Source organism: Martes martes (genome assembly GCF_963455335.1).
Source record: "Martes martes genome assembly, chromosome: 1".
NCBI classification, from domain to species: domain Eukaryota; kingdom Metazoa; phylum Chordata; class Mammalia; order Carnivora; family Mustelidae; genus Martes; species Martes martes.
Window position 1 is genome coordinate 59366043 of NC_137888.1, and position 26176 is coordinate 59392218.

The 26176-nt window shown below is 37.0% G+C and overlaps 1 protein-coding gene across 3 annotated transcripts in view; it reads right to left on the minus strand.

Moving 5' to 3' along the window:
* The window catches only part of SPICE1 (spindle and centriole associated protein 1), a 125085-nt gene that overhangs the window by 26870 nt on the left and 72039 nt on the right, over positions 1–26176 (minus strand). For all 3 annotated transcript variants that reach the window (XM_080812265.1, XM_080812266.1, XM_080812264.1), the window contains exons 2-7: positions 17921–18019; positions 15188–15235; positions 10679–10822; positions 5668–5770; positions 4749–4855; positions 1502–1614 (exon numbers count right to left, since the gene is read on the minus strand). In XM_080812265.1, the coding sequence (XP_080668391.1) occupies positions 1502–1614; positions 4749–4855; positions 5668–5770; positions 10679–10822; positions 15188–15235; positions 17921–18019 (614 nt within the window). The remainder of the gene's footprint in view (positions 1–1501; positions 1615–4748; positions 4856–5667; positions 5771–10678; positions 10823–15187; positions 15236–17920; positions 18020–26176) is intronic.

Sequence of the window (26176 nt, forward strand, 5' to 3'; positions counted from 1 at the left end):
TACATAAAAATGCCTAATTATTTACAAGGGCAAGAAAATTATTCTAGCATCAGACCTGTCAAAACAACATTCAAAGTAAGCCAAGAATGGAGGAACATTTTCAAGGAAATTAAGGAAACAAAATATCAAAGATTTTATATCCAGCCAAGCTATCCTTCAAATATCAAAGCTATAGGAAAACTTTTAAGCTTTCAAGAACTCAAAGAATAGAACTCACAAACCCTACACCATGAGCTTTGTCTAAATGAGTGATCCAACCAAAAGTTAACTAGGAAAACATCATAAAAGGACTGATGATGAGCATTTAATACATTTAACTATAGATCCAAGACTAAAACAAAAATGGCAATAATAGGGAAGAATAATATGTAAATGTTTTATGTCCTGTCAAAGCAAAAAAAAAAAAAAAATGCAGCTAAAAGAGGAGAAGGACTGAGAGAAAAAGAGAAAGAATGAGAATATAGAATAAATTATTTGTTGCATAGGTCATAGGTGGAAGTCAAAGCACACCATTTAAAACCAACACACCTGAGAGCAAAAGGTTGAAGAAAATAGGGGACTAAAGGGCTCTATAAAAGGTAGATATAAAGACAACCAGCCAGAACAAAATTACAAACTTCCTAAATATCAAAAGAAATTTTTAAGAGAACAGAAAAAACATTACATAGAGAAAGAAAACTATAATTACAGTATAATATACATAGTACTACAGAATAAGTTGACATCAAACACATCTACTATATCAATAAATATTACAAGCTTACTTCACCAATTAAAAAAAAAAAGTCTTTTAAACTGGCTAAAAATGCAAGACCCAACTCTATGTTAAATATGAAAGATACACCTAGTACACAATAATTCAGAAAAGCTAAAATAAAAGAATGAGCAACGATGAACCAGGCAATCAGAAACAAGAAGGCAGAGGTTTCATTCCTGATACCAAACAAAATAGAACTGAAGCCAAAAGGCATTAAATGTGACAAAGGACACTTTGTAAGGCTAAAAGCCATAATTTGCAATGAAAATACAATACTTATGGATATCCATGTACCAAAAAACACACCAATCAGGTATTTAACTTTAAACAGAATTAAATATACTTAAAAATCATATGCAAAGAAAAACAGAAACACATTAACAAAGACTTTAATACACTACTCTCAATATAAGATAGTGACAAAAGTAAGTAAAGACACAGAAGAAGTAAACAACATCATCAATGAAGAAGATCTTAAGGATACACATAGAGACCTTTATACCCTGGTAATAAAGAATATACCTTCTTCTCAAGCACACAAATGGAACATTTACAAAAATTTAATCATATATTGGGCCACAAAGAAAACATCATTAAGTTCCACAAGTAGAAATATTATAAACACATTGTACACCTTAAACTTACACAATATTATGTCAATAATACCTCAATAAAGCCGGGAAACAAAGGAAATGGCCTTGGAGCAAAGGGAAACCCTGTAAATATTTATCCATATATACATACCTATCTACGTTAGTTTTTGACTGAGAGTTTATAGAGTTATCCAATTCATTCCCACTTTCTTCAGACTGGCTGTTAACAGTTCCTTCTCCTTCATCATCTACTTCGTTAAGAGCCTTTCTCAACATAACAATAAAAATACAAATACAAGTTGGTTATATGTATACTCATCCTTTGTTTCTTTTTGTCATTACAATAGAGAGGCCCCTCCTCCTACTGCTAACATCTCCATAAGTGCTCTAGGACCTACACCCTCTCACCTCCTCTCACTCCATCAAGTGCCCCATCCCTCTCCTGCATCTTCAACCTCTCTGTACTGGCTTTAGCTCATTCGCATTTAAATGTGAACAAGTCTCTCTCACCGTATCTTTTCTCTTTCACCACCAAACTTGAAAGAATCATAACCCCCCCAACCGCTTCTCATTTACCACCTATGCCCTACAACTTTGCTTCTGCCCTACCATTCCACTCAAACTGCTGTCTACAAGGTCAACATCTTTTTTTGATTTGTTCCTAAATCAAATAGATATTTTTCAGTCTCTGCCTTCCCTTTCTTCTCTAATTGATTGGACATTAATGCCCATTCCTTTCTTTCTTTCAAGATCTTCTTGATACATTCTTCCTTTTAACTCCCAAGATACCATACTTCCCTGGTTTTTATTCTATTCTTTTGGCTCTTCCTTCCCAATCTCCTTCATTGATTCTTTTCTTTCTGCCCTTTCTTAATACTCAAGGTCCTCCCTTTGGACCTTTTATCCTCTCATTTGACTCCCTTTCTGAAAGATTGTATCTAGTTCCAAAGCTGCAATTACAAGTCAAATGCTATGAATTCTCGAATTTCTATCTTCACCCAGATTTCTCAGGAGTCCTAGATAATTATATTCAACTGCCTAAAAGATATTCCTAGTAGACATCCTACACACATAAACGTAACATGTCCAAAACTGGTCATCTTCCTAAGCCTCTCCTATCATTCTTCCAGAAGCCTTATTCCTGACATATTACCTAAGACCATAAGAGTATCGCCATCTTCTGAGCTGCTCAAACCAGCAAACTGGGAGTTATCCTTTTTTCTCGTCCGTCACATCCAATCAGCTACCAAATGCTGTCAATTCTATTCTTTTTTAATCTCTCAAACCCATCTCTCTTCCCCTCTGCCTCCTTCTCTTACTGCCATTGCTTAGGTTAGGCCCTCACCTATTCCCACTAAAATTCTAACCTAAGTCTTCTAACCAGATCCTCTCACCAGTCTTGTCCTTCCCAAACCCTTCTTCCACTGTACAATTGATTTCATCATGACTCTATCTTTCCTAAAATTCTTTGGTGGCTCTCCTCTCACTTTCTGGTTCTTTAGCCCTTCATTACCTAGCTCCTCCCTGTCTCTCTAGCCCCAGCTCTTGCCATTTCCCCTTCCCCATAACAGAGACCATAATTATCTGAAAGCTAACATTTTTTTTTATTAACATATATTATTTCTTTCAGGGGTACAGGTCTGTGATTCTTCAATCTTACACAATTCACAGCACTCATCACAGCACATATCCTCCCCAATGTCCATCACCCAGCCACCTCATCCCTCTCATCCCTCTCCACTTCAGCAACCCTCAGTTTGTCTCCTAAGACCAAGAGTCTCTTAAGGTTTGTCTTCCTCGCTGGTTTTGTTTTGTTTCATTTTTCCCTCCCTTTCTCTATGATCCTGTTTTATTTCTCAAATTCCTCAAATCAGTGAGGTCATATGATAATTGTACCTCTCTGATTGACTTAATCTCTCTTAGCACAATACTCTCTAGTTCCATCCAGGTTGTTGCAAATGGCAAGCTTTCAGGTTTTTTGATGGCTGCATAATATTCCATAATATTCCATTCCATTCCATTCCCTTCCATACCACATCTTCTTTATCCATTGATCTGTTGATGAACATCTAGGCACTTTCCATAGTTTGGGTATTGAGCTATAAACATTGGGGTGCACATGCCCCTTCAGATTGAGAAAAGACCTACTATAAACATTGGGGTGCACATGCCCCTTCAGATCACTACATTCGTATCCTTGGGGTAAATACCCAGTAGTGCTATTGCTGGGTCATAGGGTAGCTCTGTTTTCAACTTTTTGAGGAATCTCCATACTATTTTCCAACATGGCTGCACCAGCTTACATTCCCACCAGTAATATAGGAGGATTCCCCTGAAAGCTAACATTTTTAGTAAGTGCCAAAACATAATAGCTTTTGGCTATTTAAAACATGTAACATTCTACTTAATTGCCTTTGTAAGCAGAAAACAGTAGACTTAAGTTGTTTTTTGTTTTTTGTTTTTTTTAATGATTCTGGACCTTGTAATTCCCTAGGATCATCCCTCTAAGTGATGATTCTCCTTTTTTCATAGGACACATAAATAACCTAGGAAATTGCACTAAATAGGTATTGAGTCCTAGTCAGTCCTAAAAAGTTGCTTTATTTTAATATTAAATTCTTCATGAGCTTTTAAAAAATGTTTCCCATTTCAAAATTCTAAGCATTTTGATTAATTAAGAGTTTCAGTTAGGTTAGGATACATTTTAATTAACATTTTACTACTATAATATAATTTTCCCATGTAACTGGTCAATAAATTCCAAGTTTCCTGGGTAGCTACTCTCTAAACACACCTATTAAAAGAGACTATTAACATTTAATGAAGAACTAGTATCTGGAATCATGATAGACACATAACTTATCTCAGCTGATCCTCACAACAACCATAGTAAGTATATTCTACTCCCATTTAACAATAACAACAACAAAACCAAAAATACTCTGAGCCAACTCAGATACCTTAAGAAATCAACCCAATATCCAACAGCTAGTACTAACAGAATGTAAACACAGATCCACCTGACTCTAAAGTAGAAGTGAAGAGACTCCCCACAATTTCCGTAATGGCAGATGGAGCGAATGCCATCTCTGATGCTATGTGATCTTGGACAAGGCACTTAATTTTTCTGAAGCTCAGTTTTTTTACCTGCTAACTGGAGGTAATGATAGTACTACATCATAAGTAAGTACTCAATAAATGGTTAGCTATTATTATCCAGTCCTGTCTTGTTTGGTACAAACATAACTCACCCAAAGTGCAATATGCTTGAGGAAGAACAATTCTAGCAACCATACTTGGTATTTGTTGATATTTAAGCTTTTGAAAAGTTTACCACAATGCCTACATAAATTTAATTTCAACATAAGCATGATGGCTGTTTAAGGACAGCATATTACCTGAGGCTCCATGATGGATTCACTAAGAACAGCCTGCGTGTCAGGGCCTTGATTTACCACAGTAGGACCCTGAGAGGAATCAGGAGCCATAGTTACATTTGGAAACCCTGCAGAAGGAAAAGAAGTCATGATGATTTTACTTCATTTAATGAAACTGACTTTACAAGGACTATATGCTGCCACAGGTTTGTATTATCACATAAAAATCTTAAATGATAATAATAGCAGCTCACACTTATACAATGCTTACTATATGCCAGGCACTTTTCTAAATGCTTTTACATATATTAAATCATTTTACCCTCACAAAATCTGATGAGGTTGTTACTATTATTATTTTATAGATCAGCAAACGAAACTCAGAGACATAAGGCAAATGGCCCAGAGTCACAATAATAAATGGTTAAGCCAGGATTCAAACCTTAAAATAAAAACTAATGAACTGTTTTTAGGGATTAAAGTAAACAATGGATTATATACACATTAAAGTGAATAATGCTATATATCCGACAAAACGCAAAGTCTCTGTCAGAGAGAGACTGAAGTAGTTTTAGGCTTCAAAATTTAGCTTTACTCAGTTACATACAAATACAGACACTTTATACGGTAACCTAACATTAATAAACTGGAAACTAAGTCATATTTATAATAAAATCTTGTACATTGCACCATGAGATATACCAGCAAATAATGACTTACCTCTGCTTAGCTCCATAATTTGTAATAGTTAATATTCTTAGTGAAAAGCAAACAAATTATACTGAATCTATGCCTAACAACTCCTGTATGCTATCCACTCTAGACTACTTGTACTATAAATAATATGATGCCCGAAAAAAGGTTTCAAGTTCTTCCAAACAGTCATTGAAGGCTGTGATTAATAAGAAAAAGAAGCTTTTGTTTGAATGAAATACATTACCTGTGCGCCTACGGGGAAAATCAACAAACAGATCTTTTGCTTCAGCCATCAAATGATCAGATTTTTCTAATACCTCCTGCATCTGGTATTGATCAGAAAGAATCTAGACATGTGTTAATGATAAATATTATTATTCAGAAAAAAATCTATATATACTATGAAATCACAAAGGAAAAGTCCATGCAAAGGTACAGAGAATAAAAACAACCGTAAGCCACCATCCTCCCAAAATCCTTCAGTGGCAATATCCATAAGTACCAGGAGATGGTGCTATTACAATAATTAGATTTCATAAGCTTTGCTACAATCCAAGTAAGAAATACATTATTAAACTGTGACCTAATATACACGCAAATGTAAATGTATAACAAAATAAAAGTCTTACTTAACCTTACTTTTTGAGAACCATTCTGATATTTACTTTTAGTTTCTATTCTATTTTTTAAAATAATGGCTACAACACACTAAATTTAGCAATCCACTAACAAGTTGTGATCCACAGTTTGAAAAACACTGATTAAAGATATAAAACCCTGAGCCATATATTCAGAGGGTTTCAACCTTTAAAGTGATTTCATATTCCACTAATGGATCATGATCAACAACCTAAGAGACTATGAGGTAAGATATGAGTTTTGGGGCATCAAACAAAAAAGTGACACTTCTGTATTTACAAAATAGGTGGACTTTCATCCTGGAGGGATGAGAACTCAAAAAATACCATTACAGTAGCGCCTCTGATTAGGCACTTTCAACTCAGGAACTTTCTTAATTATAAGGAGCACAGGCAAGTCAACTCTACCCACCACCACCAGATGGCATTCTTAAACTGAGAGGAGTCATAAAACGAAACTGCCTGGTTTCTAACATTGATTCAAAACAATAAAGCAGAGCTTCTGGCAACAAATGCTCTTACCAGAATCTCTCTAGCCCATGGAAACAAGTATATAATATGATTTCAGTTATTGTTTTAAGACACTGAAAGAAATAACAAGAGTCACATTCCGACTTTTTCCCTATCTTCTGCTGTGGCCAATCAGATTGGATGGCTCAGTTGGTGAGAATCAAGTCCTTAATTTGTTCCTTCCACAGAGTAAGTTTTGGAATGCTATAAGGCAAAGAGCACATTCAGAGCCAGAAGACTAGGATCCAGCCAAGGGATACTAAGCAAAATCCAACCCTCTTTAAGCTTAGGTTCCTAATATGTAAATGAAGATACCACCACCTTCCCTTACCCCAAAGGGGTGTTGTAAGAATGTGAACACACTGAACACCTGTACCATTCTAGAGATATTTGGAATGTTGTTACAACTTAAATTATATTATCCCATGAACCAAATTTCTATCCCTGGTTAGCGATCTTGCAAGTACACCCGATTAGAGCCTAGGCAAGAGAATAAATGGAGCATTATAATCTATCACTTAAACTAGAAAAATTACACACAGAGTATTTCCTAATGGCAGCTTTGACTTTACTATTAAAAAAAAATTACTGACCTTCCATCAAAATAAAGAGATATAATTGAAAAAAGCAGATAGTAGAGGAATAATTTTATCATACCAAGACCTGATTATCAATTATAATGAAGTCTCCAGGAAAGACATTACACTAATTGCATTTTGCCAGTCTCTGTCCAGCCTTCTTGGGGCAGATGGGTTGAGAGGCCACAGATCAGGGTACTGGATTTCTTTTGCCCTCTCTAGATTTATTCATCACTCCTCTCTGATAAAACCCATCCTCTTGGGGTGCCTGGGTGGCTCAGTGGGTTAAGCCTCTGCCTTCCGCTCCTGTCAAGCCCCGCATCGGGCTCTCTGTGCAGCAGAGAGCCTGCTTCCCCTCTCTCTCTGCCTGTCTCTCTGCCTACTTGTGCACTCTCTCTCTGTCAAATAAATAAATAAAAATCTTTATTAAAAAAAAAACCCATCCTCTTGATAAGTAAACCAATCTCTGTAAGCCCATTTGTACACATTACTTCCCCAGATGGGTTCACAGAGCACAAAGTCAAACTTATGAATAGTGGTACACATCTTGGATTTGCAAGGGATCAGCCAAGATCCCTTAAAAAACACTATCAAAAACTTTTAATTTTAGCACTTTTGTTCTCTGATAATAAAAACCAGACAGAAATAGCAAATTACAGAGAGACCTGAGAAGTTATTATACTTTTAAAATTTATAAAATCTTTATCCAAGTTTCCCTCTCTCTGATCGAATTTGGACCCTCATTTGCTTGATTCCCAAGACATAAGTGCATCATCAGCGAATGATTATGCTAGCCAAAGAGCTTTTCTCTTAAATTTGTTAATCTAGGTAAGAGTCCAGTTCTGGGGGATGGACTGGTAGCTCTAATACACGATGATACTGCTTAGGTGAATATGCCCAAGGAGACTTCTTCATTTGGTCCCATCACATCCCTTAACAGAGACACTACAAATTTAGCAACATTGAAATAATAGATGTACATATCTTTGAATCAGCAGTTCCACTCTTAAGAATTTATACTACATGGGTGTCTAGGTGGCTCAACCGGTTAAGCATCTGCCTTCTGCTCAGGTCATGATCTCAGGGTCCTGGGGTCGAGTCCCACATCCGGCTCTCTGCTCAGCAGGAAGTATGTTTCTCCTTCTCACTCTCCCTCTGTGCTCTCCCTCTCTCTCAAATAAATAAATAAATAAAATCTTTAAAAAAATTCGTTCTACAAATATAGTTTTACATGTACTTAAAACCACATTCAAGGGTATTCATTGTATTATTTCCAGTGACAAATGAGGTAACAATCTGTGGGTGACAGACCTGCTACTTACCCACCAATTTCCTGTCTTTTCATTTTCCTTTTAACAGAATTCCCAAGTTTTAGCCAAGTACACACCGAGATCTCCTAACCGTCATTCTAAGTGAGAATGGTCATACGATGAATTTCTGGACAGTGGGATATAAGTCAGAATTTCTGGGTGGAATAGCACGCATTCTCTTTCCCTTTTCATGCTGGCTGGAATATAGCTAAAGGCAGCTGGAACAGCCATTCTCTACTCAGTGATGGAAGCCCTGGAGTAAAGAACCACAGAGACCCTACCAACTACCAGTTACTTCTGAACTGTTTCATAGAGAGAAATAGATTTCTATTTTGTTTAAACCACTGTATCTTCTTAACCAGAGGTCTAAACTATAGTCCATGGAGCGCCTGGGTGGCTCAGTGGGTTAAAGCCTCTGCCTTCGGCTAGGTCATGATCCCAGGGTCTGGGATCGAGCCCCGAATCGGGCTCTCTGCTCAGCAGGGAGCCTGCTTCCCTTCCTCTCTCTGCCTGCCTCTCTGCCTACTTGTGATCTCTGTCTGTCAAATAAATAAATAAATAATCTTTTTTTTTTTTTAGATTTTATTTATTTATTTGACACAGAGAGAGAGAGATCACAAGCAGGCAGAGCAGCAGGCAGAGACAGAGGGGAAGCAGGCTCCCCGCTGAACAGAGAGCCTGACGCGGGGCTCGATCCCAGGACCCTGAGATCAGGACCGGAGCCGAAGGCAGAGGCTTAACCCACCAAGCCACCCAGGCGCCCCAATAAATAAATAATCTTTAAAAAATAAATAAATAAACTATAGTCCAATACACTTCCTAAGTTTTCACAAATAAAGTACTCGATAAATAAATTGTGGTACATCTGTATATTATCTGGCCATTAAAAAAGAAAAGGTAGATTTCTAAATACTGACATGGGATAACCTCCAAAATACACTGTTAAATGGAAATACTTGATCTCACTAACTGCAGAGGTTCTCAATCCTGGCAATGAATTAAAATTATGTAACAACTGTCTAAAAAATACCTAAGTAGGGCCACATTACAGGTCCACTAAATCAGATTATCTGAATATGGATATATCTGAGTCTAGATACTATGATTTTTTTAATGGAAGATCTCAACACTGACTGATCTAATGTGCAGTCAGCATTGAGAACCATGACACCAGGGCCTGAGGCATGGGACTGGAGGGACATATGAGAGACTTCACTCATCCTCTCCCGCCACTCTTCCTTCGGTCCCTCCTTCTACCGTATCTATTCCTTCAGGACATGACAAGTTCAGGACAAGAGCAGGAGCCACTAGAGATGGGACCCAAAAGCCCAGAATCGCCTCAAAAGGGCTGCCTTTTCTCCTGGTCACTGAGAACTACTACATAATATTCAAATCCACATACTTCGTCCAAGATTATCAAAGGATACTTATCTGTAAAGAACCATATTCTCTCAATCTACTGTTTTTACAAGTCCATATAAACATTTATTTGGGAGACAGAATTCTTCCTGACGATACATAAGATTGAAACTTTTACCTTTCACTAACAAGCCTAATGAATTCTTCGAAAGACAGAGCAATTTAAAGCTGTAGTGAAAGGTCACCCAGAACAGCCAAGTGCCATAAGCTTCAACAATGAACAAGAAGCGACACTACAAAGTATATTTCTTTTTCAATGATTTCATCCCAAATCAAAGGTTTTTTTGCTGTAGTTTCCTCTTATTTGCCATATTATTTATTCCTACACATCTGATTACTTATCCAAATACCCTACATCTTGCAAAAGATTTAGCCAAGGACAAGTGGCTCACTAACTAACTTGTTGGACAAGCACACATTTTTTTTTGCAAAGTAATTAATCTAATAGCACTGTGTGTGAACTGAGAAAAATAATTATAGCAGTTTATATATGTATATAAGGAACTAATTATGTGCCGAGGAATGTACTAGTCAGTTTGTTAGTATATGCCGCTGAAATCTCATAACAGTACAATCAGGCAAGTCACATAAACAGTAACTTTCCATGCAGGAATTCAAGCCTCCGAACTAGACGCTAATCATCACTCCACTGCTTTTTTCAGAGTCCATGTGTAAATCATTATATAAGGACACAGTCATTTACTGAAGTCCTTCCAATGTGAATCAAATTTGGGAGGAAAGAGAGAAACCTATTAATCATTTTCTTCTCTAACACTAAAGATAATGCAGTTTAGCATTACCTCCTTCATTATAGACAATCTCCTTCTCTCAAGATTAGAAATTTCTGGTTTCTGCTTCTTCCATTTTCTCTTCAAAGCTTTTTCTTGGAGTTCCCAGTGTACTAATGCTCTGTTCTTTGATTTGTGTATTTCATGACGACGTATCTGCACAAAAGAAAAAAATATAAAAGAATGCTTCAGGAACAAAGAAGCTACCTATTCAGATGGTAGAACCACCTAATCTAATTCAACTTCTAAAAAATTTTTTATGGTCCAACATGTGTATTTATACATATTCACAACCAAAATTTTCAGTATTCTAAATCTTCAAAAGTGATTTAAAAAAAAAAGAAATATCTAGAACTAGTAGACCTAGCAAAAAGACAAAATGAAAAAAATACTAATTTCTACTTCCATTGTACAAGACTATCCAATAAAATGTTATTTTCCAAACTACGGGCTAGGATTCATTTAACAGGTGGTAAAATCAATAAGTGGGTCAAATCAACATTTTTTTAAATAAAACAGAATACAGAATAGAAAATATTAAGAGCAAATCACACATAAGAAAGTTAAGAATTGGGGTGCCTGGGTGGCTCAGTGGGTTAAAGCCTCTGCCTTAGGCTCGGGTCATGATCCCAGGGTCCTGGGATGCAGCCCCACATTGGGCTCTCTGCTCAGCAGGGAGCCTGCTTCCCTTCCTCTCTCTCTGCCTGCCTCTCTGTCTACTTGTGGTCTCTGTCAAATAAGTAAGTAAAATCTTAAAAAAAAAAAGTTAAGAATTGTTCTGTTAAACTTTTCAGTTACATATAAGTGTACAATTATACACACACATAAACACACACAGAGTACAATGTAAAAGGCACAAAGTCCACTGACTCATCTTTGGCAAAGACACACCCATTTCATAATACTCACGTCACTACCAAAAACTAACGATGCAGTATTTTTATAGCCCTGCAATGGCTGCAATTTGGAAATGGGTCACTGGAAATGCAGAACTCCAGAAAAATGGAATTCCTGAAGCAGGGATACAAGCCACAGCTTAAGAGTTGCAGGAGAGGAGTTCACTGAAGTGGCTAAGGAATAGGAACAGATATTGGCTTTATAAGCACTCTAGTATTCAGAACTATGAAGATGAATAAAATGTACTGTTTTGTTTTCACCATGTAAATAAGAAATCAGTCCATTAAGAGACCAACAACCAAATATTGTGTAAGGATTCAGAACACAAAAAACAAATGAAGATGATATATTTGAGATAACTGGGGTGATATGAGTATGGACTTGGAATCAGACAACACTAAAAAATTATTGTTACTTTTGCTAGGCATGATAATGGCATTGTAGTTATAGAAAAAATATCTATATTTTTTAAAAACGTAAACAGAATATGTTGGCACAAAGTGACGTTCTCTGGGATTTGCTTCAAAATGTTATAGTGAAGGAAGGAAAGGGTATGAAAAATGAAGAAACTATGGCAAAATTTTAATAACTATTACATCTGGGTAAACAGTACATGGAAGAGCTTCATATTTTCATCTCCATTTTCATGTAAATTTGAAATTTTTCATAAAAAATTTTTTTAAGTCAGTAGGACATCATTATCATCCTATTTACTAGGATTAAGATTCTAGGTCCACAAAGATAATACAAGATATAGCCCTTATCCTTCAAAGGCATTAACAATCTGCCCCGGGGGGACTGAGCACATACAGTTGACCCTTTAATGACATAGGTTTGAACTGCTTGAATCCACATATACATGGACTTTTTTCAATAAATATAGTATAGCACTGTAAACGTAATTTCTCTTCCTTATGATCGTAATAATATTTTCTTTCCTCTAGCTTACTTTTTTATATGTTATATGTATATATAACATACAAAACGTATTAAACAGCTGCTTACGTTATTGGTAAAGCTTCCTGTCAACGGTAGGCTATTAGTTAAGTTTCAGGGTAGTCAAAACGTATATAAGAAATTTCTGACTGTGCAAGAGGTGGCACCCTTAACCCCCACATTTTTTAAGGACCAACTGTACATATAAAGATAAATGAAATACATTAGACAGCACATACACAATGCCTCATATACACAGTAAGTATGAGAACAGTTTAGAGGGGATACCAATTGTTGGGCAGCTTCAAAAAACTTCAAAATTAGTACAAAACTATAATAATCAAGACAATGTTGTATGGCATAGGACAGACATACAGATCAGTGGAATAAAACTGACAGTCCAAACTAAACCCTTATGTTTACAGAAAATTGATTTTTAGCAAGAGTGTCAAGGTAATTCAATGGAGAAAGGACAGTCATTTTAACAAATGGTACATGGACAACAGGCTATCCGTTTAGAGAAGAATGAAGTTGGACCCCTATCTCACTATATACAAAAATTAATTCAAAATGGATCAAAGACCTAAACATAAGTGCTCAAACTATAAAACTCTTAGAAAGAAACACAGGAGAAATTGTTGTGAATCTTGGGTTAGACAATGGTTTCTTAGATGAAACAAAAAGCACAGTTGATGAAAAAACAGATAAACTGGAGTTTATCAAAATGAAATATTTTGATGCTTCAAAGAATACCATCAAGAAAATGAAAAGACAACAAATAGAATGGATAATATTTACAAATCATGTATCTGATAAGGAACTTGGATCCCCAATGCGTGAAGAACTCTTACAACTTAACAATAAATACACAAGTAATCCAATTCTTAACTGGCTAAGGAATCTGCATAGACATTTCTCCAAAGAAGATAATACAAATGGCCAATAAGCACACAAAAGGATGTTTAACATCATTAGTCCCTAGGGCGAATCAAAAACATAGTGAGAGTCCAGTTTACACCCATTTAGGAAAACTAAAACCAGAAATATTGTAATAACATGTGTTGGCAAGGGATATGGAAAAATTGGAAGCCTCATGCCTGCTGGTAAGAATGTAAATAGTGCAGCCACTTTGAAAAACAGTTCGGCAGCTCTTCAGAAAGCTAACTGTAGAGATACCATATGACCCAGCAATTCTACTCCCAGGTATACAACAAGAGAACTAAGAACATATGTTCACACAAAACTTGTACACCAACATTTGGAGCACTCTTATTCATAATAGTCAAAACGTGAAAACAATCCAAATGTCCAGATGGGTATATCCATACAATGTAACAGTATCAGCAATAATAGGGATGAAGTACTGACACATGCTACAACATGGATGGGCCTTGAAGACATTATGTTAGACACTAAAGGACACACATTGTCTTCCATTTACATGAAATGACCAGAATATGGGCGCCTGGGTGGCTCAGTTGGTTAAGCATCTGCCTTCAGCTCAGATCATGACCCCAGAGTCCTGGGATCAAGTCCCACATCAAGCTGCTTGCTCAGCATGGAGTCTGCTTCTGCCTCTCCCTCTGCCCCTCCCGCTGCTTGTGTTCATGCTGTTTCTCTCTCTCTCTGCCTCTCTTTCTCTTAAAAAATACATAAATAAAATCTTTTTTAAAATAATTTAAAAAAAAAGAAATGTCCAGAATAGACACATCCATAGAGACAGAAAGCAGATTAGGTGTTGACAGGGACTGAAAGGAAGAGGGGGCATAGGGAGTGACTGTTAAGGATACAGGGTTTCGGAGCGCCTGGGTGGCTCGGTGGGTTAAAGCCTCCGCCTTCGGCTCAGGTCATAATCCCAGGGTCCTGGGATTGAGCCCTTCATCGGGCTCTCTGCTCAGCAGGGAGCCTGCTTCCTCCTCTCTCTCTCTCTCTGCCTGCCTCTCTGCCTACTTGTGATCTCTGTCAAATAAATAAATAAAATCTTTAAAAAAAAAAAAAAGGATACAGGGTTTCTTTCAGGGAGTGATGAAAATGTTCTAAATCAGAAAATATGAATATGAATATATTGAAAACCAATGGATCATACACATTAAAAGGATGGATTTTATGGTATGTGAATTGTATTTCAATAAAGCTGTTGGTTTTTTTTAATCTATAGCAGAAACCTTTTTTAAAAGTAAGACTTGAACTAGGATAAGGAAACAAAGTAAGATTTGGATAGGTAGTCAAGAAGGTAAAGAAAGTAGAGAAACTGTTCCAAGTAAAAAAAAAATCATTTAATTGAGGCTCAAATGTGGAAATATACACGCCATATTCAAGGAATAAATTAGCACATTCACTAGACTGGTAGGCTTGCATACAGAAGTAACGGTAACTAAGGCTAGAGATATGTACAGATAGAAGACAAGAGATGTACACAGGGCAATACTAAACCAGAGAGATTTGAACAGTGATTTGAAACCAAATCTATCTAATAAAACTTTAATATATGCTAAGTGACATTCCTAGGTAAAATCAGGAAGTCCAGATGATATGCTTTTCAATTTCATATAGACATAAGCACACATAAGCAAGATTAAATATAACTACACAACTTTCAGGAAGTACCTCTGGTTTCTATTCTGAAGGTCGGAAACCAGGTATCAAATAAAACATTGAACAAATCTTAACTTTTGATATTAAACTTACCAGATCTTCAGGAGTTGCCCGATGCACTGTTAGATCATTCACGGTATTCTGCAAAAAAAAAAAGAAAAGAACTTTCTTTAAAAAAAAAAAAAGCTTTTCACAAAACTGGATTTTTTTAAAAATAGGGTTTCATTACTTGTTCACTTTGGGTAATTTTCTTACAGGAAAAATTTTCTTTAAACTAGGTTAAAAAACATTTAAAATCAATTTTAGTTTATTTTACATTCATTTTCCTTTTTTTTTAGAAGCCTTCTTTTTTAAAATTTTTTAAGTTTTTTTTTTTTTTTAAAGTAATCTCTATACCCAACATGTGGCTCAAACTCATGACTCTGAGATCAAGAGTTACACGGTCTACTGACTCAGCCAGCCAGAGACCCCTCAAAGGCCTTTTTTTATTAGTTTAAGCCTGGTGTACCTTTTTTCTCCCTCATGCCAAATGGGCCTCAGTTAAAAGATTATGTACTTAACTAAGCATGCTAACCTCCAAGAAACCTTTCTTTGAAGAATTAAGGGATTTGTCTGATCATCACACTCTAGCAAGATAAAATTGCTATTTAAAATTGAAATAAAATATTTCTATCTTTACATAATATATAAAACAAATGTGTTTATTTAAATTAAAATGTTAGTTTTATTATTCAAAATTCTTACCATATTTGTTCACATCCTTCAGAGAGTTATGTCACACCTATGAACTTACATTGTTCATTTATATGTGGTTAGGTATGAGTACATCCTAGATTTTAAAGGTTGAAAACAGATTCAAAGTCCTGGGATGAAAACGACTTCCTGTCCAGGAACCAGTATTCTCAATTTAAATATTAATATGGATTATTTTTAGTTGTCTTATTAAAATATAACAGGCTATTTTTAGGTATCTTACAGAAAATAAGCACTAAATTTACCAAGCAGGTATATATTATATTAAGACAATGAATAAAACAGGGTAGTTATGTAACTCAAAATGAGTAAGTTTAACTAGTTTTCAAACTGCATTCCAAGGAATGAGGTACCTCTAAAGATTCCTAAAAGATAAACTGTGATCACTATAGAGAGGTTAAATTTGTGTGCATGCAAACAACTTAAACATAGAATGTATCATACATAATAAGGGATAAGTTTGAGGGCACTGTATAATTTCATAAAATGTGAGAACAGTCACTTATGTAAAAAGGCACTAAACCAATAGGGCAGTCTACCACACCCCACAACTCCAGGAGCTACCACTGGGATTGTGCAATGCATAACCTACACAGCTTGAAATAACTGTCCTACAATTTGGCCCCTCGAAAGTGACTTCAGTCATTTTGTTACACAGATTCGGTAAGGCTGGAAATAAAACAAATTAGTTCTACATCCAACAGGTATAAGAGAATTGAATCTGGTGAAATAGCTTCTGACATATTCAAAGACTTAACTTTTGGCCATAGTTTATATTTAGCTCAAGGGTTTTCTATACTAAAACTGTTACTCCTTTCATATTAATTTAGAAAAGCACAAGATATAACCATAAGATCTTGAGATTTTTAATAATCGTAATAAAATTCAGGCATTTAGGGGATATGCCTGGACTTAGTTCTCACGGGAGAAAATATAATTTCATTAATAGTACTACTGCTTAAAATGATTTTCTTCTGAAATTGCCTTTAAATATAATTTACATGCCATTTCAAAAACCATCTCACTATTTTTATCAAAACAATATTATCCAGTTTGATCTCTCCTCCTTCATTTACCATTTACTCCAAATGACTTAAAACTACTTCCAAGTTTGTCTACAAAAAACAGACTTTTCCAGCACTGGAGATAATGAAAAGCAAATGACGAAAATGCAATTTCAAATGGTGGGTTTCGATTATGTTTTGAGCAATAGCAGCAAATCAGAATAAATACTAAACTCCCACAGTAACCACTCTGAAGTGGATTAACTTCTAAGTTATCGAATGCATTTTTTCCTTTTAATCAGTTTCATTGCCTTAGAATCACACCCTTATAATAGTTTCTAGCCAGTCAGGGGACAACAAAGCAATATAAACATAGGTAAGTCCCCCTGAGCCCTTTCAAAAAGGCTGTCAGTTTGCCCAGAAGTTTCCAGGTCCAAAAGAATCCCTGAGATCCCAAGTAGTCCCTGACTAGCTGCTCTCCACAACAGAAAGAAAAGGCACCTGAAGTGTCACAGTTCAAACTAAAGTACCATGCTGTGAAAAATAAAGATGCCCTTGATAATACCAAACAGTAATCAGAGTGGGAGCTGGGAATCATATGTCCCAGGTACCTTGGGACTTGTCCTCTATCTTAAGAAAACGTTTGTACTGAAACTGACCAGCTTCTGGAGGTAAAAAACAAACAATTCAAGGAGTAAGAGAGCAAGAACCACCCGCTTTCTCAACCCAAAATGCCACTCATATGATTATGATATCACTGGTTGCTATGGGCAAATCTTAAAATTCAGATTTCACAGAGTAGCCCCAGTTGCCTTAAAGCAGTAAGTTCTCAAAGTTTAAAAAGTGGGACTTCTTCAAAACATACTCCCCACCTTCTTAAGATTCCCTCTTCAAAAGAGGTATAGGTTATGACCTTGACTTGTGTCCTTCCAAGACCTGGGGTATGACTCACCCAGAAATCCATTCCACCCCATCACGTTCAGAGCACTGTCTCGAGTGACCAGGGCAGCGTCATCACATCTATTCCCCCAGAGCAATCTTACAGGTTTATTAACCCATCTAGACTTACATCCCATTCTTGCTTCACAGACGTTTTCTTCTTCTTCACCTTCAGCACTTTCCTTCCTCCTCCCCGAGGACCATAACGGTTCACTCTGACAAGTGACATCTAGAAGTAATAATCATATCAAATTTTTAAAATACAAGAAAAAGGGGTAATTAAGTATCTCTGGATGGGGACAAAGACATCTAGGAAAATAAACTTTAAAGTGTCAGAAGAGGGCGCCTGGGTGGCTCAGTGGGTTGAGCCTTTGCCTTCAGCTCGGGTCATGATCTCAGGGTCCTGCTTCCCCTCTCTCTCTCTGCCTGCCTCTCTGCCTACTTGTGTTCTCTGTCTATCAAATAAATAAATAAAATCTTTAAAAAAATATATTTATAAAGTGTCAGAAGAAAAATTTAAGCAGAATGAAAGGAATAGTCTTCCAAAATACTTGATTCTTTCACTTCACAATTAGAAAGCTATACTGATAACCATAATAAAACAGGTTTCAAGGCAGTAGCTTATATCTATTTGCTTAATAAAGAACTCCAGAAATACAAATTATGATAAAGATCAGAGCTACAACAACAGGTGTAAGCTTGTCATCAGTTACAAACTTCACAATTAACAGAGAAAATGTCAGTCACAGGCTAACAGTCTGAAAGCAAAAGGAAAAAGGCAAAGAGTTGGAATTCTTTGTTGAGCATCCTATTACTTAAAATCACTACCAGATATATATGTGTTTACCTAAAATAAAAGGGGCTAGATTTTAGAGAACAAATGAGTTATATCATTCTAGTATATTCCTACACAGTACTAAGGGAGGGTGATTGCCGATACTAAACTGGCATTTGGAAATTGCCAACATTTTCTTGGCACTCGTAAAACAGCAATGCTAAGGACACTGGACTAAATATTACCCAAAATTAGAATAAGACTCATAGTTCCTATACACTAGGATTTTACAAGACATGTATGTGACTTTTAACAAGCAACACATATGTAACTCCCATTCCAAAATTTCATTACACACCTAAATAGTTACAGAACTTTTCAGCTGACCCCCTTTTTCCAAATTATCCTAAAACAAGGACAGTAGGATCTTCCTTAAGCACACTTTTAAAAAATGATTAAGTAATAAAAAACATCCAAATGCAAGGATTTTCAAGAGGTTCTCCTTAGTCCTCTTTGTTTTGTCTTATCAATCACATTGACTCTTCAAACATGTTATCTATTTTCAGGGTTTACAATCCAGCAAAAGTGATAAGTCACATTTGAGTTAGAGAATAACATTTAATTGTCTTATGGTGATGGTAATGAGGACAGTGGAGGTGGTAATAACTGCATTAGTTAACAGAAGTAAGGTACTGTTCTAAGTAAATTCTTTCACACAGTATTTCCTTTAATCCTAACAGTAATCCCATTAAGTATTTACTATTTATTACTCATTTTACAGATGAGAAAGCTAAAGAACAAAGAATTTAACTAACCGTGAAGGTCACACAGGAAGTGGCAGAACCATAAATACCAATGTAAAAGATAGGGAATAGAGGGAGAACTTGGGGGCTCAGGTGGGCTGGGCAACCAAATCTTGGTTTCCCACTCAGGTCAGGATCTCATGTCAAGAGGTGGAGCCTAGTGTTAAGAGGCCACATGCTCAGCGGGGCGTCTTCTTGAAGATTCTCACCTTCTGCCCCTCCCCCCACTCATGTGTGTGTACTCTCAAATAAATAGGAATATCTTTTTTTTTTTTTTTTTAAATAAACAAACAGAGCACCTGGGTGGCTCGGTCAGTTAACCATCTGCCTTCAGTTTGGGTCATGATCTCAGAGTCCTAGGATCAAGCACCCTGTCAGGGTGCTCAGTGGGGAGTCTGCTTCTCCCTCTCCTTCTGTCCCTTTCCCCTGCACATACTCTCTCTCTCAAATACATAAATTAAATAATTTTAAAAATAAACAAATAAATAAATAAAATATATGGAATAGGATAGAACTAAAAATCCAACACAAACCCTTACATTTATGGTCAGTTTCTCTTTTTTTTAATTCTTTATTTAAATTCAATTAGCCAACACATAGTACATCATTAGTTTCAGATGTAGTGTTCAATAATTTATCAGTTGTGTATAACACCCAGTGCTCATCACATGTATGGTCAGTTTATTTTCAACAGAGGTGCCAAGAAACAATTCAATAGGGAAAGGATAGTCTTTTCCAATAAACGGTGCTGGGACAACTGGAGATCCATATGAAAAAGAATGAATTAGGACCTTTACCTCACGACATACATAAAAATTAACTAAAAATAAATCACCAATTTCATTTTAAGAGCTAAAAGCATAAAACTCACAATAGAAAACAGAAGCATAAATCCTCATGAAGCAGTGGTTTCTTAGATATAACACTAAAAGCACAAGAAACCAAAGGAAAAAATAGACTCCATCAAAATTTAAAACTTTTGTGCTTCAAAAAATACCATCAAGAAAATGACATGATAAGCAACAGAATGGGAGAAAATATTTGCAAATCCCATCTGATAAGAAACTTGGATCCAGGATATAGAAAAGAAACTTAAAACTCACCAAGAAAAACACAAACATTCCAATTTTTAAATGGCTAAGGGAGCTGAATAAACATTTCTCCAGAGAAGATACTAAAATTGGGCAATAAGCACATGAAAAAATGATCAGCATCATTAGTCATTAGAGAAATGCAAATCAAAACCACAATGACATACCACCTCATACCCACTAGAATGATTATAATCAAAAGGGTGGAAATACCAAGAGTTAGTGAGAATGCAGAAAAATGAATACTCTTGTATTGTTAGTGGGAATGCAAAATAGCATGGCCACTTTGGAAAACAGTTCAGTAGCTTCTGGAAAAGTTAAACACAGTTACAACAATTCTAGTCCTAGGTATATGTCCAAGAATTCAAAACTTATGCCAATACAAAAACTTGCACATGAATGTTCATAGCAACATTATATTCTTAATAGACAAAAAGCGGAAAAATCCCAAATGTCTACCAGCTGCTGAATGGATAAATAAAATATGGTGCATCCATACAATGGAATATTCCTTAGCAATATAAGGAATGAAGTACTGATATATGCTATAACATAGCATAGGAACCTTGAGAATATTATGGTAAGAAGCCAGACACCAAAGGCCATATATTGTATGATTCTATTTACACAAAATGTCCAGGATAGGCAAATTCATAGAGACAAAAAAGAGACACGCAGTTGGCAGGGTCTGAAAGGAGGAGGGAATGGAGAGTAATTGCTAATGGGTATGGGGTTTCTTTTTGAGGTGATGAAAATGTTCTAAAATGAGTCAGTCAATCAATGCACAACTCTGTAAATTTATTTAAAAGCTCTGAACTGTAGACTTCTAAGGGGTAAATTTCATGGTATATAAGTTATATCTTAATAAAGCTGTTATTAAAAAGATATGGAAAAATATAACAGTTGTTCAGAAATAGTTTCTAATGTATTTTACTCTCTAACCTACTCTTCAATTTACTCTGCAGAAATAAAGGAAAATAATAAAATGTCACTAAATCTGTTGGATGAATTATATATCCATTAAAATTGTATTAAGAAAAATGTTTAATGACACAACAAAACATAAAATTAAGTGTAAAAAGTAGAATATAGAACTCCAAGTATAGTATATTCTCAATGATGTTAATATACATACACTATTAATAAGCATTTATTTATGCTAAGCATTTCACATTTAATCCCACAACCCTTTGAGGCACATTCTGTCTCGAGAGACAATACAGCACAGTGGTTAAGGAAACAGTCTGAAACCAGACTGTCTGGGTTCACATCCCAACTTTGCCAGTAATTGTAAAATGGAACTAATCAAATAGATAAGTTGCTGAAAACCCCTACCTAGAACATACTAAGTTCTAATTAGGATTAATGACGATGGTGTCATTAACTGGTGTTAACGGTGTCAACTATTAGTCCCTTCCCAAATGAGAAAAATGGGACTTAGAAAGATTAAGCACATTATATTGCTCAAAGTCACACAAATAATAATGGCAGGTGGGAGGTGACATTCAAAATCAGGTCTGACTCGGCAGCAGCTTTTTTTGCCCACAAGTTCTGTCCCCATGCTTTAATAAAACCACCTTTTTGGGAAAAAACAAAAACACAGGTCTCACTAAATGTAATGTACTTCCTAGAAAACGGCACTAATACTGAGTTATCTCTGGTTGGTTCTAAGATTTTCCAGATTTTCTACAATGAATCCATTTTACTCTTAAAATAATTCATTTCAAGTTATATTATTTAAAATACTATACTTATTCAGAAGCTGAAATTCTACCAGCCTCAATTCTGAAAAACCAACCATGAGTCTGACAGATGCAAAAGTTTATGAGCAGTCAAAAAAGGCCCATATACTTCTTTCATTGGTGAGGCCCTCAATATAACAGTATCAGAAATTTAGGAAAAGCAGTATTTTTTAAATCATAGCCATTTGTACACTAATGGTGACTTCTGATGATAAATATAATTACCCAAACAGAACTTTTCTTGAGCCAAGAGATAGGGAAATTTAATATAAACAACTGACCAAATGCCTGAGTATTATTTGTGGCAATGTGAACAGGTCTCAATTTTAGCATAAGAAAATGTAACATCCCCAAAAAATCATATTCACTGACAAAAACTGCGATGAAATGAAGATAGATGCTATGGTCTGAATGTGTTCCCCCAAAATTCATGTTGAATCCTAAGCCCCAAAAGTGACGGTATTAGGATGTAGGGCCTTTGGGAAGTGGGGCCTTTGGGAGGCAGAGCCCTCATGAATAGGACTAGTGCTGTCATAAAAGGGGCTCCACAGATCCCTAACCCCATTCACCATGTGAGGACACAGCAAGAAGATGGTGGCTATGAACCAGGAAGAGGGCCCTTACCAGAACATGACCATGTTGGAGACTTGATCCTGGACTTCACAGCCTCCAGAACTGTGAGAAAAAAATTTCTCGTTTATAAGCTACCTAGTCTCTGGTATTTTGTTATGGACCTGAATGAACTACAATAATCTACTACTGTTCTTGTTTTCTTTTTTTTTTTTTTAACTTCAATTTAGGCTAGCAAAGCCAGCTGTGGTTACTCTTAAGACGACCTGCAATGAATAATACCATCATATGATCCTTACCCTTGAATCTGGACAGAATCTATGACTTACTCAGGGTTTTTTCCCCGCTGTGATTTGTTTTATCCAATAAAACAAGGCAAATGTGAGATGTCATTCCTGTGATTACATTATGTCACACAAGTCTCTGTCTTACGAAAGTAGAGCAAGAGAGTCTCTCCTGCTGGTTTTGAAGAAGCCAATTGCCATTTGTGATTGCCATATGGCAGAGAACTCTGACAACTGTGGGCAGCCACGAGCAGAAAAGTCAATAAAAAGACTCCTAAGGCATACAGCCACAGGGACACACCTGTGTCACACCTAAGTGAGGTGAGCCTGGAAGCAGACTTTTCCCAAGCTGGGTTCTAGATGAGAACGCAGACCACCAACACATTAATCATAACTTTGTGAGACCCTAAGCACCCTACCGAGCTAAACCATGTCCAAATTACTGCCTCACAGAAACTGAGATAATGAGTATTGTTTTAAGTCAGTAGGTTTGTGATAATTTGTTACACAGTATAGGAGACTAATTCGCCAGCCAACTCTCAATTCCAGCCTGTGTGTGCTAAGATCACAAAGGGAGAACTAAGCTGTAATGTAGGCACAACCCTTGCACTGAAAAGTGTTCTCTTGAACATCACCAATACAAGTGGGCATATTTTTCTTAACCCAGGATCAGACTTTGTGGTCTAACAAAGAGATTTTGAGTCATTTACAGATATCAGATATCATAGGAGAGCTACAGGTCATATGCTGAAATGTGAGACTACAGAGATATTCTGATGGTTTTTAGTACTAAGGAGTACAAAATCAGCATAGCCCAGAAAATCTAGGCCTGTTTGGAGAAAATCTAAAATATTAATACTTTCCTAACTGTAAATTGTTGGTGCCTTCTTACCTCTTCTCAAGCCTTTTCCAACTCTAAAGACTCCGACTCCTGGAATGACACTTTTTCTCTCAGTTTCCCTCCTATTCATCTCCCTTTTTCTTTGCAGGCTCTGTTGGCCCCTCCTCAGATACCACATAATCAAAAACTTCACGCAGTTCTATCTCAACCCTCTTATCTTTACATTGGACACCCTCTCTCTTCATTCAATAATTGTTTTTTATAAGCTATCATATGCCAGACACTGACTGGCATTGGAGATAAAGCAGTAAACAGGTCTAATATGGTACTAGCTCTCATGGAGAGCTTTCTTACTTTCTAGTAAGATGTTCACATCTTCCCTCAGTGACCTTACTCACACCCTTGAACAAAGCTACAAATGCACTGGGCACATAAACACACTGCTAAAATGAGCCCCAAATCAAGGATCCACATTATTCCTCAACATACCAAATGCTCATTTCCAACTGCCTTCTGTGTGTATCTCCCAAATATCTCACATACAGTATAGTCAAAATATAGCTTATCATCCATGCCCCTCCCCACCAACCTCTAGTTCTTGATATATAATTGGCATGCTCAGTAAATGTCTGAACTCCACTGAACTTACAGAATTACCATCTTCCCGGTTGCTCCAGTTTCAAACCTTACTTAGCATCATCTTCTATTCCTTCCTGTCTCTTAGCCAATCAGATACCGGAATCTATTCATTCTTTCCCTGAAATATCTCTTTCATCTGTTCCCTCTTCATCTCTATTAGGAATGTTTTCATCCAAGCTCTTTCTCCTAACTGAACTCCTTCACTCATATGCTACTTCATTATCCATTATTTCAAGAAATATTTTGAAAACACCTGCCAAGAGCCAGGCACAAAATACAAGAAAGTAAAATAGTCTGCACCCTCACAGAGCTTAGGGTTTATCAGAAGACCACAATTAAAATGAGTAATTACAATAAAAAGAAGTAAATTCAGTGTCATGTGAATACCTAACTTACTCTACACAGTACAAAAAGACCACTACATCCCTGTAATTGCTCCCAAAATGTTTAAGCTGAGAGTTAAAGTATGAATAAAGCTAGAAGTGGGGCAAAGAATGTTCCTGGTGGGAGAAAAAGCATTTACAAAGGGTTTGAGAAGTTCAGTTTGATCAACAAATTTGAAAAGGTTAAGAGGCTAGAAAGAGGTTAAAAAAGAAAGGCAGAGGACATATCATAGCCTTCTAAGCTACAGCAATTTGAACACTATCCTAAAAAAGCCACAGAAGCCACTGGAGGATTTTAGGGAGGGAGAGTTATGGTGAGATTTAGCAAATCCACTCTGGCTGGTGGAAAACTGACCAAAGGGAAACAGGACCTCTTTCCAAAAACTGTCCCTGCAATCAATCCTTTATCCCCATATCAGGACAGAGTATAACTCTCAGCCTTTTAATTTCTTCCCCAAAAGATTTTAATAGCTCGTGCCTGCAGAGAGGACTCCAACTCAGCTACGCACTAGGACCCTCTGCCCTCCTTGTGGTCCGGCTGACCTTCCCTTCCAGTCTTTGCTCCTCTCAACCTCCCACACATGTAACTCTCGCCCTCACAAGTTGTTCCACCCATCCTTTCTGCTCTGCGGAGAACCCCTTCAGACTTTCGCTCCCTTCTCCACGCGGTTAACTCCACTCACTCCTCAAAACTCATTCCCGCGGCTCATCCTGATAAACTCTTTCCTGACCGTCCAGGCGACTGAAATGACACTCCCTGTTCCCCGGTACCCTGGGTATTCTGTCTCCCGCTACACTGCAAATTCCTTGATAGCTACAATAGGGTACCCCCCAACTTCAGCTCTCTGCCCGAAAGCGGTGCGCACACTCAGGGTGCACCTAAGGGAAGCGCGCTAGACACCAACACACCCACTCATCCTGACATACACAAACAGTCGTGAAACACAAAGTCGCGGTGCGCTTTCCGTAGTTAAGGATCCTCTACCCAGGCGCCTAGAGCCCCGGGGAACAGAAAGGAGACGCCACCACCGTTTTCCCCGTCCTGCAGGCTGGTCCCTAAGTCGCGCTGGGGCTACAGGCTGCAGGTCCCCTCCACCTCGTCGCAACCTGCCTTGCCGTTTCCCGACGGCCTCCTCCACCTCCACTAAAACTTCAGGCTCCAGAACTGCCGGGCCCGCCACAGGATAACGCAGCAGGCAACTTCCGGGATGTTGCCTAGGCTACCCGAGCTCCGCCCCCCACTCCCTGGCGTATATCC